The following is a 14,715-nucleotide window of genomic DNA, read 5'->3' as shown; positions in this document are numbered from 1 at the left end:
AGATGCAAGGAAAGAAAGAGAAGGGGCTGGGTGGTGGAACCCCTGGATGAGTGCAGATGTTACAATGTGCAAGGACCCAGGTTCAAGCCCCCAGTCTCTATTTGCATGCTTCATAAGCAGTGAACAAAGGTTGCAGCTATCTCTCTGACTTTCTCCCTATCTCCCCCCACCCCTCCCAAATTCTCAATGCCATATTGAATCAAACCAAATAATTAGAAAGGAAATATAAAGAAACTTGGACTAGGTGTGGTCTGTTGCAACAAAGTCAAGGAGATGAGGGGTTGACAGGGCATTGAGGACCCAATTCACAGAGGTCGGGAAGGGCTCAGGATAGTACACCCATGACAGGGAGGTAACAATTTTACTCAAGGGGTTAGGCAGTGGCTCACAACATAGAACAAATATATTACCATGTGTGAGAACCTTTCTTCAAACTCCTGTCCCCAGTTTTAAGGGACAAGCTTCATAAACAGTGGATCAGTGCAGCATATGTCTTTCTTTACCTTTCTCTCTTTCTCATTCTATTCTCTCTCTCTCTCTCTCTCTCTCTCTCTCTCTCTTTCTCTCTTACACACATTTAATTTCTCTTTATCTGTCCCTATCAGGAAAAAAAAAAAAAGAAAAGGGAGAGAAGAGGCTGTTGGGAGCATTGGAGCTGAGTTATCCTGTTGTCACAGAACCCAACTGTACAGTATACAGATATTGCCTGACTTTCTCAATGAGGAAGTAACTTTCTTATATTAGTAATAAAGAAATGGAATTATCTCTAACGATATCAAAAAGTTCTGTGGAAAATAATGAATATCACAGAGAAGCAGTATCAGAGAAGTAATTCCTGGTAGAGTGATCCAAAAAAATAGAATTGTTAGCATCTTTGCTGAGATTAAGTGTATTCATTAATTCAGTCATCTCTACCGGGTAGAGCTTATTAGTTTTTTCAGGCCATGCTGCCTTGAGTCACGCTATTTGTAAGTGGTGCAGTAAGGAATAAGATCTGGGCAGTCTGAACATAATTTATTTCTTCAGCCCTTTCTGTTCTGTGTGCAGTTATTTCTAGCCTTCTTCAGTTATGAAAGTAACTGATAAGCCTGAACTCTTCAGTGATGTAATTGTTGCTTAGTGAGCTCACAAATGTGCATTCTTTTTACCAATGCCATGTTTGATAGCTAATGATTTTAGACTCATCTGTTGCCCATTAATAACTGTTTTTGCAAAGTTTTATGTTAAAAAGTGCTTCAACTAGTATAGTTATTTCACTGCAATTTTACAGAAGCCTAGTGAAACAGCCAAAGTATGCACAGATGCTAAAAGGTTTAATGTTTGTCCAGCATCATATAGTAGTGCAATTGTGCCTGGAACCAAATCCTTTGGCTTCATTTTCCGAGCGACCTGTGACCTGGAACCAAATCCTTTGGTTTCATTTTCCGAGCGACCTTTTCCTGTCACATCACTTGCCAACTAAAGGATTGGCTGAGAATGTAAAGCATTATGATTTCATGTACGTGCTTTTCTAGAGCGGCAATTTAGCAAAATACAGTCAAATCCAGCCCTCTGCCCATTTTTATAAGTAAAACTTCATTGGGAACAATCACACTCATCTCTTTACACAGTGTCTGTGAACCTTCCATTTCACTGCAGAGCTGAGAGAATGCAATAAAAACCCTATATCCCATATACCTAAACCATTTACTGTGGGAGGCTGGGTGGTGGCACACCCACCTAAGGGAACATGATACTAAGCACAAAGCCCTTTGCAGGGAACTGGGTTTGAGCCCCTGGCTCTTCCCACCTGCAAGGAGGATGGTGAAGCAGGTCTGCAGGTGTTCCTCTCTCCCTCTCTCTCTCTCTCTCTCTCTCTCTCTCTCTCTCTTTCTCTCTCTCTTATTTTTTTAAATTTCTTTATTGGGGGATGAATGCTTTACATTCAACAGAAAATACAGTAGTTGTACATGCATAACATTTCTCAGTTTTCCACATAACAATACAATCCCCACTAGGTCCTCTGTCATCCTTTTTGGACCTGTACTCTTCCCCCCCCACACATACCCCAGAGTCTTTTACTTTGTTGCAATACACCAACTCCAGTTCAGGTTCTATTTGTATTTTCTCTTCTGATCTTGTTTTTCACTTCCTGCCTGAAAGTGACATCATCCCATATTCATCCTTCTGTTTCTGACTTATTTCACTTAACACGAATTTTTCAAGGTCCAGCCAAGATGGGCTGAAAATGGTGAAGTCACCATTTTTAATAGCTGAGGAGTATTTCATTGTATATATAGACCACTACTTGCTCAGCCACTCATCTCTCTCTCTTTTAAATTCTTTGTATTATATTAATTAATTAATTAATTTATTTATTGTATAGAGACAGTCAGAAATTGAGAAGAAGGGAGAGTCAGAGAGGGAAATAAACGGAGCAACAACCTGCAGCTCTGCCTCACCACTTGCAAAGTTTTCCCCCTGCACATGGAGATTGGGGGCTTGAACTCTGGTCCTTGCACATTTTAACATGTACACTCAACCAGATGCACCACTACCCAGCCCCTACACCTTTTCAATCTCCCCCTCCTCTCTCAATTTCTTTCTGTCCTATCCAATAAATTGGAAAAAAAAAATGGCTGCCAACTGCAGTGGATTCGTAGTGCTGACACAAACTCCAGTGATAAACCTGGAAGCAGAAAAAAAAAATTTACTATGTGCCCTCTATAGGGGAAATAGGCTTATTTTTCCTGCTCTAGATTAAATGCTGGTATTTTGGAAATCAGGTACTATCAACGCTTCTCTGCATGATTATCATAACTTGGATAAAAACAAGACTACAACTGTTCTGCTTAAGAAATCTCTCTCTCTGTGTGTGTGTGTGTGTGTGTGTGTGTGTGTCAGCTGTTTGAGGGACTTCCCTTTCCACCATCAAGACTGTAACTGGGGGGTCGGGCAGCGGGTTAAATGCACGTGGCATGAGGTGCAAGGACCAGAGTGAGGATCCCAGTTTGAGCCCCTGGCTCCCCAGTTACAGTCTTGATGGTGGAAAGGGAAGTCCTTCAAACAGCTGACACACACACACACACCTGCAGGGGAGTCACTTCATAGGCGGTGAAGCAGGTCTGCAGGTGACTATCTTTCTCTCCCTTCTCTGTCTTCCCCTCCTCTCTCCATTTCTCTCTGTCCTATCCAACAACAAATGACATCAACAATAATAATAATAACTACAATGAGGCTACAATAACAAGGGCCAAAAAAGGAGGAAATAATGGCCTCTGGGAGCAGTGGATTCATGGTGCAGGCACTGAGCCCCAGCAATAACCCTGGAGGCAAAAAACTAAACAAACAAACAAAAAAACCCTATAACTTGGTGATCTCTAGTTCATCTGACTCCAACCCTTGACTATAGATTTTGTGTCAAGCTGACTTCATTACTTCCATGTCCCACAAACTCCCCTTTCTTGTTTTATTTTAGGAAAGTATTTTCTTCTTGTACCTCTTCGTTTCTTCTAATTTAGCTACTCAGTGATTCCTAAGAAATTACACGTTCCACAGCATTTCCCCTTGCCTGGTATTTGAATACTGGACAGCTAGATTGCCTTTTTTTTTCCCGTCTGAAGAGGAATCTGGCATCTTTTGTGAGAATGATATTGGTTCCTCCATAAATCTAGTATTTGTTTTTCTCAGAGCTGTAATTACTAACAGTATTTTTAGTCCTGTAAATCCTAATTTGCCATTCCACTTTACTATAGCCTGTTATTCACAACCGACTAGAAATTGCAAAAGTTCTGGTCCTGGTGGTTGAGAAATATTTGATGGGTGGTTGGCAATTCAGAGAGAGTCAAACATTTGTCAGCTCTTTAGAAAAGCAAAGCAAGGAGGCCAGGTGGTGGTGCACTGGATTAAGTACACACAGTATGAAACTCAAGGACCCACACAAGGATCCTGGTTGTAGCCCCCAGCTCCCTACCTGCAGGGGAGTCACTTCTCACAGGATGAAGTAGGTCTTCAGGAGTCTATCTTTCTCCATCTTCCCCTTCCCTCTCAATTTCTTTGTGTCCTATCCAATAAAAAAAAAAGCAAAGCTTTCCCCCTCCAGGTAACATGTAACATGTGCACTCAACCAGGTGTGCCACCACCTGGTCCCCTAAAAGAAATGTGTTTTAAAACAATAAAATCACAAGGTAATAAGTAAAAATCTTGAGTACTATAATTATTTTAGGCTAAAAATTTTTGGCCTGATGTGTGTGTGTGTGTGTTTGTGTGTGTGTGTGTGTTGAGGTGTGTGTGTGTGTGTGTGTGTGTGTTGCTGCTTAGAAATTCTTGTACCATATATTGTCTCTTCTCACAAGGTGAATCATTCAAGAGAACATTTCAAGGATATTTTTAATCATTAATGATCAAACAAGAGAGAGATGTAACAATCATAAGTGTAAATAAGACTGCATATTTCACTTTGAGCAATCACTACAATCATTTCAAAGCCATAATAATAGGATACAAATGCAGGATGATTTCAGTCAAGTAAGTTCCAAAATTCATGCGGGCACAATGGCATTACAAGTTTGACATATAAATTGCCTTTCTAGCTGTCATCAACCTGAAGTACTAATCAAGGAAAGTATCATATTCTTTCAAAGATAATTTTGGTCAAGTTCCCTTATCTAGCAGAATCCTTTGGAATGGTTTAGAAAGGAGGCAATTAGCTCTTTGGAAGTCGTGTGGATGAGAATTCTGATACCATCGAATTACAAGATCCTGCCTGTCATTACCACATGGCCAGATGGTCACACTGTTAGAAACTGATGTAAGAAGGGGTTGGGTTTCTTCTAAGATAATGAAAATGGTTACATTGGCTTATAGTAAAGATCCAGATGGCTAGATGTCCTTTTCATTGTTTAGATAGAGATAGAGAAGCAGAGAGGGAAAGTAAAGAGATCACAGCATCAAAGCTTCCTTTAACAAAGTAAAGGCCAAGCTTGAACTTAGGTCTCTCATGTGACAAAGCAGCACATCAGCTAAGTGAGCTATTGTGCAAGTCCTCAAATTCCTGAGTTTTAAAGATAATTTAGTAGCATGCTTTTAGTTTCTAAATCATTCTCCATAAGATAATATGAGGTTTCAATTAGCTTCAGGAAGATGAAAAAAATATCCAACCCAGAAAGTCAGAGGTTCAGCATCTTCTGCTAAATCCCCACTGTGTTGTAGCCTCTTACAGAGTGACTTCCCCTTAGAATGGTCATAATACAATGGCATGTCTCAGCTTTTGCTTTTAGGTTATATGAACAGTAAAAAGGTTGACTAACATGAAAATTTTTTTTAAATGTGTATACATACAACATATGTGACTATGAAAATTATTGTCATTTCTTTTGACATAGTTTCATTTCAAAAGGCCAAAATTTTTAGCATTACATAGTACTGCTGAATTTTCTGACTCACTTTATATTCAAATAAAACCCTAAACTGTTACTTTACAGAAGGTTGTTATGCCTTACCATCCACTTATGTATTTTTTGTTTTATTTGATTGTTTTCTTTATTATCACTGGGGTTATTCACCACTCCTGGCAGCCATTTCTCCTTCATTTCTTTGCTCCTTTTTGCCTCAATCTCTCTCTCTCTTTCTCTCTCCTATTAGTAGAAATATAAAGTAATTGAGAGAGAAGAAAGAGATGGAGAGGGATAGAGAAAGGGAGATACTTGGGGAGAGAAAGAGAGATAGATGCCTGCAGCACTGCTTCACCATTTGGGAAGTTTGCCCCTTGCTAATCTAGGGCTTGTACCCTCAGCCCTGCACATGGTAATGTGTACTTTTTACTGGATGTGCCACTTCCCAGCCCCATTTTATTACATTCTAATATCAACTTTTCATGAAAATAACCTTTGACCAACATATATCTTATGTCATTATATAGTGATGTTTCATTTTGTTCCACTATGAATAGAGATTTATAAATATAGGAAGTAACTGAGCTCACTTGAGTAATCCATAATATCAAAGAGAGAAAACAGCAAATTTCCTGTGGGCACTAAATTTTTCAGTAAGTATAAATAGCTTTACAGAATATTTTAGTAGCGCAACACAACTAATTCACAGATATGGGCTGACTACTATTTCTGTTAACTATCTATCTGTATTTGTATATTTTTGCCCATTTTTCCCCAATGGTCCTGCCCTCCCTTCCTTTCTAAGTCACCCCTATGCCTAGTACTATTTCTGAATGTCCTTCATTTTCTGTCTCCAGTTCCTGATGAAATTGGAGTTCAGAGCCCTCTGGTCATCTTTTCCTAGCATTTCTCCTCCTCTGGGACGGACTATGGACCAAAATTCCTTTTGGGATACAGAAGGTGGAAGTTCTGGCTTCTGTAATTGATTCTTTGTTGGACATGGACATTGGCAGATGGCTCCTTACCCCTAGCCTGGTTCTATCTCTCCTTAGTAGGGTAGGGCTCTGGAATGGTTAGGTTCCAGGAAGTATTATTGAGTCAATCTGCCCAATGAAGTCAGGATGGAAACATAGTAGCATCTGAAACTTTGTTGCTGAAAGGTAGTAATATATAAGGTGGGACAAATTAATATTAAACAGGCACCAAAAAGTAGGAATAGAGCAGATGAGAATAGGGATCTAAGGGTGGAAAGAATCAGAAGTCTATTTCAGGTATGTTCCTAGGAACCCATGTCCTTAGTAATTTTTACTTGAGTTTGATAGCTAACATGGAGGTGAACTAAAAATATTGTTTGGGCAGATGGTAATGCATATAATTCAAATAAAAAATCTTCAGATGACAAAATTCAATCTATATTTGAGTAATATTAAATTATATTTCTATTATCCTTAGAGAAAATGATATTATAAAATTGTTAGCACACAAAGAAGTGATTAAAGGTTATAGAGTCAAAAATAGAGAAAAATTCTTACGGAGGTATATTGAAAAGTTGACTGGACCAGGCCAGGCAGTGGCATACAGGGTAAAGTGCTCATATTACAGTGTACACGGACCCAGGTTTAAGTACCTGGCTCCACCTTCAGGGGGAAGCTTCATGAGTGGTGAAGCAGGACTGCAGGTGTCTGTCTGTCTCTCTCCTTCTCTGTCTCCCCCTCTCAACTTCTCTCTGTCTCTATCTAATAATAAATAAGCAAATAAATATTTAAAAAAGAAAAGTTGACTGGTTAAAATATTATTTTTCTGAAAGTTACCAAGTTTTAATATTTATCAGCCTATTATTATTTACTAATGGCTGTGATTTCATATTTTTTCCTATATAGACAAATCTTCCATTTCACACCTTAATTTAGGATTTGTTATCCTCTTCCTTAAAAAAGAAAGTCTGCTGACATTGGACCTATGTAATCAGGCTCCCAAATGGGTTTGTCACCTACCGTGATCTGTGCCAAGTATAAACAAGTATTGATAGTTAGTCTATATCTTGTTTAGTTACATCATTACCCAGGTATCAAATGTGATGAACTTCCTCAAATGTAGTAAGAGTTCCAAACTATAAACCAAAGTGAATGAAAATAAAGTTTGGCTTCAGAGAACTGATGGCAATATTTGGAAGGTAGATAAACTCGTCTTTTTTGGTCTTTCTGCTATCCCCTTTCTTGCTGTGAAATAGATAATAAAAGCCTTGGGATGTCCAGGTGCAAGATAATGCCCTGTTCTTCAAAGTGAGTGGGGAATCATTTAATCAATTCAATGACTAAAATCCCAGTTGCAAGTTATAAAAGTCCCTGAGTACTAATGGAAATTGAACCAATTTCCCAAGAGTGTAGTTTCAAGCACTAGATAAAAAAATATTCTCCAACTGATCCACATCTTGAACCTTTTAAAAGAATTACAAACATATGCTTTCATTTATGCTGTCTGCAAAAGGACTCCTGTCCAAGTCCTCCTACTTATTCATATTATTAGCGCAATGGAAAGAACTTAGGAGCGAAAGTCTGTAAGTAAAAGTTCATGCTCTCCCCTTCTTCAAATATCTGTCCAATTGTCCTTTTGTTTATTCTGAGTTTTGGGTTTTTTTTGTCATTTTATTGGGGAGGAATGCTAATGGTATACAGTACAATTATGGACAAATAGGTACAAATTTTCATTTTCCCTTGAGAGCTATCTGTGAAACATTCTCACCCCAAACTAGGTCTTTTGCAACCAATATGTTTCAGGATTCCAACCCCCCCCCCCCCCAGTCTCCTCCTTGACCTCCTTCCCCAGAATCCTTCACTTTAGTGCAACACGTCAAACTCAGTTCAAGTTTTACTTCGTGGACAGCTGTTTATCCTTCTCCTCAGTGGTTTATCTTATTTAGCAAGATTCTTTCAAGTTCCATCCAAAGACACCGATGGACACCTATCTCATAGCATAAAGTCATTCTTTAAAAGCAGATGTGCTATTTTAGGAATAAATGACTAGAAAAGTGTGAACCCAGAAAAAGTGGGAAAAGCTTGTTTGGAATTAACACAGTAGTGAGATTCAAATCCTCAGTAATACTTAACTATTTTGGTTTAAACCCTTTCCCAAATTCTTTTGACTAATTTTAACCTAAAAGAGAGAGAGGAAAATAAAAATAGACTGAGAAACTTGACTCCAAAGCAGACCTCAATTAAGGAAAATTTTAGAAAGCACTATAAATTTTCATGTGTCTATATAAATTAAAATATATGATTGAATACCTAGACAACAAGGTTTCTGAGTTTCATATGTTCATATCAGCATACGACATATAGAAAAACCTTTAAAAGACCTTAGAAAACATGTTAATTTATATGTTCTGTTATTTCATTTAAGAAAAAATCTAATACCTTATTCATTTCTAAAAATTATTGAAATAATGTTGTATTTTAACAATGTACTAATTTCAGTTGTACATAATTCTAAATCTTTGTCTTTATATATACTATCTTCAGCTCACCACTTAATGTCCAATTCTGATTGTCACTATACAATTTACCCATTTTACTTAATTTTTTTTCTTTTTTTCAAATTGTTTTATTGAGGTGAAGATGATGTATAAGGCATTTGTTGTAACATGGGTACAGTTTCTTATCTTCCCATGGCAACTCTTTGTACATTATCCATATCTTTGAGAATGCCATACATCAAAAAGAACAGAAAGGACAAGTACTAGTAGGCATATAGGTTAAAAGGGGCATTTTTGTCAAGTTTCTAGCACTTCCCTTTCTTGAGACCTGAGTCAAATATCAACCTTCATAGCCTGTTTCTTTAGCTTGTGCTGCACTTACTTAACTTTCCTCAACCTACCAAGGACACCCATCACATTCTCTACTGATAAATTTCATCCATCTTTCAAGAATATGCCTTACCTCTTTAAAATTGCTTTTTATAGTGGGATAATTTCTTTTTATTTTATTTTATTTATTTATAAAATGGAAACACTGACAAGACCATAGGACAAAAGGGGTACAATTCCTACAACTAGAGCTCTGTATTCCTTCCCCTCCCCTGATAGTTTTCATATTCTTTATCCCTTTGGGAGTATGGACCCAAGGTCATTGTGGGGTACAGAAGCTGGAAGGTCTGGCTTCTGTAATTGTTTACACAACTGAACATGGGCATTGACAAGTGGATCCACACTCCCAGCCTGCCTCTCTCTTTCCCTAGTAGAAGGGGGTTTTGGGGAAGCAGAGCTCCAGGACACATTGGTGGGGTTGTCTCTCCAGGGAAGTCTGGTTAACATCATGCTAGCATCTAGAACCTGGTGGCTGAAAAGAGAGTTAACATACACAGCCAAACAAATTGTTGACCAATCATGGACCTTAAGGCTGGAATAGTGCAGATGAAGAGTTGAGGTGTCCTTCATTTTGTAGATAGCTAGTAGACATATTTTAGTTATATTCCAAAGTGCCTGTGCCTATAACTAGTTTGTTTGTTTTTCTCCCTGAACCTGAAATCTGATATGCAGGTGGATCCAAGTTATTGTCTGGGGAGATGATGTCATGACTGGAAAAGGAACAGAAAGCTGGATCAGGGAAAAGAGTAGCTCCCTAATATGGGGAAGGGGTATAAATATTGTTGACTGTAAACCCCATCAATTTGATTTAATACTGCTTTTAACATGCTCTTTTCCTACTTTTATCTTAATATTAATTGTAATGGTTTTATGTATGTAATGTGTTTCTTATTTATATTGATAAAATATTTCATCAGTCTCCTCAGTTATTATTGACTATTATAACTATTGATTTATATTCTTAGTCAAAAATAAAAAAAGGGGCAAACTATACAAGATTAGATAAAACAGTGAGCCAGAGAGAAATCCAATTCTTATAAATTAAAGGAGGTTCTGGGTGACAGCTCGGAGGTACATCTTGTACTTTGTATGGGACTCAAAGTTTGATCACCTGGCACCACGTAGGTCAGAATGGAGTAGGTCTCCACTGTGTCTTTCTATCATAAAATTTAATGAAATAAAGACTACATAAGTATTACACCGGCGGGGTCTAGTGTGGCAGGAGTCCACCATGTGTAAGGACTGGGGCATGAGCCCCACTCTTCACCTGCCAGGGTGAAGCTTCCCCAGTGGAAAGCTGAAGCCTCACTGCCAGTGTCTCTCTTTCTCTCCCTCTCTATCTTCTACCCCCCTCTCAATTTCTCTCTGTCCTACCTAGCAAAAAATTAAAGAAAGAAAATGGCTACCTGAGTCATTTATTATTACAAAAATGAAAAAAGCCTGGGGCAGGGCTCTAGCACAGTGGGTTAAGCACTCATGGCGCAAAGTGCAAAGAACAGTGTAAGGATCCTGGTTGAAGCCCCCCCCCCCTCAGCTCCCCACTTGCAGGGGAGTCGCTTCACAAGCGGTGAAGCAGGTCTGCAAGTGTCTATCTTTCTCTTCCTCTCTGTCTTCCCCTCCTCTCTCCATTTCTCTCTGTCTTATCTAACAATGATGACAGTAATAACAATAATAATAACAACAACAATAAACAACAAGGAAAACAAAAAAATAAATAAAGGGAAAAGTAGCCTCCAGGAGCAGTGGATTCATAGTGTGGGCACTGAGCCCCAGCGAATAACCCTGGAGGCAAAAATAAATAAATGAATAAATAAATAAATATTTAAAAGCCTAAAGGTAAGATATATCAGATCCACTGTCTAAATTTATGTAGGACTCTCAAGTCATTTATTTTAATCTGGCTTTTCAAAAAGACTGCTCACATTTCAGTGAATTTGCTATTCCTGATCTCTTTCCCAGATCTGCTTTGTGAACCTGGATGTGAACAAGGATGAGTGCAGCCCAGAGCACCTGCAGCAGGTAACACTTGGAGTGCCAGCTCTCCAGAACACTTGTGAGGGCTGCCTGCATGCAGGGGAGAACCAGAGTGACTTCATCTGTGAATAATTCACATTTGGACAAGAGGCTCCTTTCTTGGACAATTTTAGCATTGTCTGTTTCCTGCAGCATTTCCTGTCACCTTTCTCTTGCAGGTGGCCTTGCCTATAATTTATAAAACTTACTTCTTCAGGCAAATACTTTTTTTCGAACTGATGTCTTGAAATGACTTTTTCCTGCACTCTCTCTCCTTCTCCACAAGCAAACACCCTGTCAGAGATGACATTCCTGAACAAGTTTGTGGAATACCAGCCAGTCTTTTCCTCAGATTCTCAAGTCTACTCCTTCCTGCTATTCTTATCAAATCTCTTATTTTGCTTTCCCAAACAAATATCCCAAATTTGTCTAAGGCTGTGAGCATATTAGTATAAATTCTTGCCAACATGTCAGAATTGAAGACCACTCAGTCTTTTGGAACCAGAGCCTGTAGGTGAAATAGAAATAATAAATTAGTGTGGTGTGATTGTTATTTTATATAGAAAGTGGATGGTGGTCTGGCGTCCCATTTGGGTTACATTGTTAATTATATAACAGAACACCACTTGCACTGTTACCCAGTGGTTCCTATGATTTTCTTGATAATGATGTAGCTGAATTTCTCAAATTCCATTTTCTGTAAAGATTATCCATTTTTATTTACTCTGGGTTTTAAATAACATTGATCTGATTAGTACTGGAGGGATTTTTCTTCTTCTATCGTTTGCCCTTCTTCCGTAGCCAGTCAACAGCATCAGGAGCTGCTTGTTGCTGGCTTTGAAAGTGACTGGGATCCATGTGGATTCAGTCGGCTAGGAAGGATCGTCAGTTTCCCCAATGAATGGGTACTCACGGGATGCACCACAGGAAGGAGGGATTTTAAAATACACACACACACACATACATATATATAATTTGATGGAATTATGATACTAAGTGCTTCAAAGAGAAATGGCAGAAGCAATTTGACATCTTAAAAATTGTAGGCTGAAGAATTTATGATCCAAGAGTTTCTTCTATTGTACTTGAGAATAAATACTTTGCTACGTAAACATTTACAAGTTACTAACCACCTTTTTTGGGTATCAGGGTACTTATGCATAAAAGGCCTTTAGAGGAGACAAGAGTTCCCAAGTAACTATTTATACTGGTAGTGTGACAGTGACTAGGAAGTAGTAATTTTGAAAATTCAAAACTAAAGTTGTTTCATAATATGTAGATGATAAAAAGATAGAGTATTCTACTGTAGCCTAAACTTTGTCTTTCAACTTTACAGTTTTCTAGTAATCTGGGTAGGTGTAGTCATCTGTACCATGAGTAGCTATATGAGTATACTATTTTAGCAAGTTGTAGGTAATCTGTATTAGTAAAGAGAAATCATAGGAGTGAATACAATTTCTTGTTCTACAGAAATTGGTCAATGTTTCACCAGATCTTCCAAAACTTATCAGCTCCATGAATGTTCAACAGCCAAAAGAAAATGAAATTGTCCTTCTGAGTGGATTAACATCTGGAAATCTTCAGTCTGATCTTGAAGTTTCACAGGTAAGAAAAGCACCAGTGTTGTTCTCTGTGGTTAGCTGTCAACACAAACTAGTCTGAACCTCAACTGAAGTAGATGCCACACATAAACTCAGAAAGCAAAATAATAAGCAATGTCTCTGTATTCACAAACTGCCTTCATCTGCTTTTTTCTTTGTTTTTGTCCTAGTCCAATATTTTCCACTGTGAGATTTTTTTTTCAGGTAGAAGCAGAGAGAGAGAGAGATTTAAAAGCTTCTTTCTGTGTAGTGGGGACTATGCTGGAACCAGGGTCATGTGTGTGACAAAATCCATGCACTATTCAGATGAAGCTATTTTTCTGGGATCCGTAATCAATTTATAGACATACATTTAAAAGATAAAATTAGATAAATTCCTATTTTTTCAGATATGTTGGTTGATATGTGGCTGGAACATGGCTCACCAAGCATGAGGATGCAGGTTTGAGTCCCTGATCTTGTTTCGGGAGAATCATGCAAAAAGAAAGCCTCAGGAGTTGGGTGGTAGTGCAGTGGGTTAAGTGCACTTGGTGCGAAGCACAAGGGCCAGTTTAAGGATCCCAGTTCGAGCCCCCGGCTCCCCACCTGCTCGGAGTCACTTCACAGGCGATGAAGCAGGTCTGCAGGTGTCTTATCTTTCTCTCCCCCTCTCTGTCTTCCCCTCCTGTCTCCATTTCTCTCTATCCTATCTAACAATGATAACATCAGTAACAACAACAAGAATAACTACAACCACAATAAAAAACAACAAGGGCAACAAAAGAGAAAATAAATGAATAAATTTTTTTTTAAAAAATTTTAAAGCCTCACAAGCAATGGAGTTAAGTTGTGATATCACTCCTCCTCTCTGTCTTTCTCCTGCTTTCTCTCTTCTCCCCTATGACAGAAATTGTAAAAGATGATATGTTATTAGTGACAAAGACACTAAAATTATAAATTATAAACATTTTCTCTAAGTTGTTTTCTTAGTTTTTCTGAGAAATTACTTTTTATTCTTGAATACTTCAGAATATCAAAAATCTCATAAACCCACCAACTACCTCCTATTCAACTCCATATTCTTCATAAAATTATATGCACAGGTCCTGGAAAAGGAGGACAGAGGACTTAGTGGGGATTATATTATTATGTGGAAACTAAGAAATGTTGTGCATGTTTTGTATTTACTGTTGAATGTAAAACATTAATCCCACAATAAAAGGGGGAAATGATATGCACAGTCCATTATAGTTTAATCCAAGCTAAAACAAATAACCTCTGTCAACTTAAAAAAAATTATTATCTTTATTTATTTACTGGATAGAGATAGCCAGAAATTGAAAGGAAAAGGGAGATAGAAAGGGAAAGAGAGAGAGTCAGGCGGTGGCACAGCAGGTTAAGCGCAGGTGGCACAAAGCTCAAGGACCGGCATAAGGTTCCAGGTTCAAGCCCCCAGCTTCCCAACTGCAGCGAGTTGCTTCATAGGCAGTGAAGCAGGTCTGCAGGTGCCTATATTTCTCTCCCCCTCTCTGTATTCTGCTCCTCTCCCATTTCTCTCTGTCCTATCCAACAACAACATCAATAACAATGTTAAACAACAAGGGCAACAAAAGGGAAAATAAATAAATATATAAAAGTAAAAAAGAAAGAAAGAAAGAAAGAAAGAAAGAAAGAAAGAAAGAAAGAAAGAAAGAAAGGGAAAGAGACAGAGAGATACCTGCAGCACTGCTCCACTACTTTTGAAGCTTTCCCCCTGCAGGTGGGGACCAGGGACTTGAATCTGGGTCCTTAGGCACTGTAACATGTGTGCTCAACCAGGTGCACCACCACCTGGCCCCTCCCTGTCAATCTAATGAAAACTTCTTTAGTGAGAAAAGCTAATCCCCCA

The 14,715-nt window shown here is 38.4% G+C and overlaps 1 protein-coding gene across 7 annotated transcripts in view; it reads left to right on the top strand.

Annotated features, from left to right (window-relative positions):
• Positions 1–14,715, top strand: part of SPHKAP (SPHK1 interactor, AKAP domain containing) — a 127,150-nt gene that overhangs the window by 74,878 nt on the left and 37,557 nt on the right. For 5 of the 7 annotated variants that reach the window (XM_060193687.1, XM_060193693.1, XM_060193689.1 and 2 more), the window contains 2 exons: positions 11,194–11,253; positions 12,718–12,852. In XM_060193687.1, coding sequence (XP_060049670.1) covers positions 11,194–11,253; positions 12,718–12,852 — 195 coding nt within the window. The remainder of the gene's footprint in view (positions 1–11,193; positions 11,254–12,717; positions 12,853–14,715) is intronic. The other 2 variants (XM_060193690.1, XM_060193688.1) reach the window with 1 other exon arrangement.

The sequence above is a fragment of the Erinaceus europaeus genome, chromosome 7 (assembly GCF_950295315.1).
Source record: "Erinaceus europaeus chromosome 7, mEriEur2.1, whole genome shotgun sequence".
Lineage (NCBI taxonomy): Eukaryota > Metazoa > Chordata > Mammalia > Eulipotyphla > Erinaceidae > Erinaceus > Erinaceus europaeus.
Note: the sequence above shows the minus strand (reverse complement) of the source record. Positions and strands in the feature narration are given on the sequence as shown.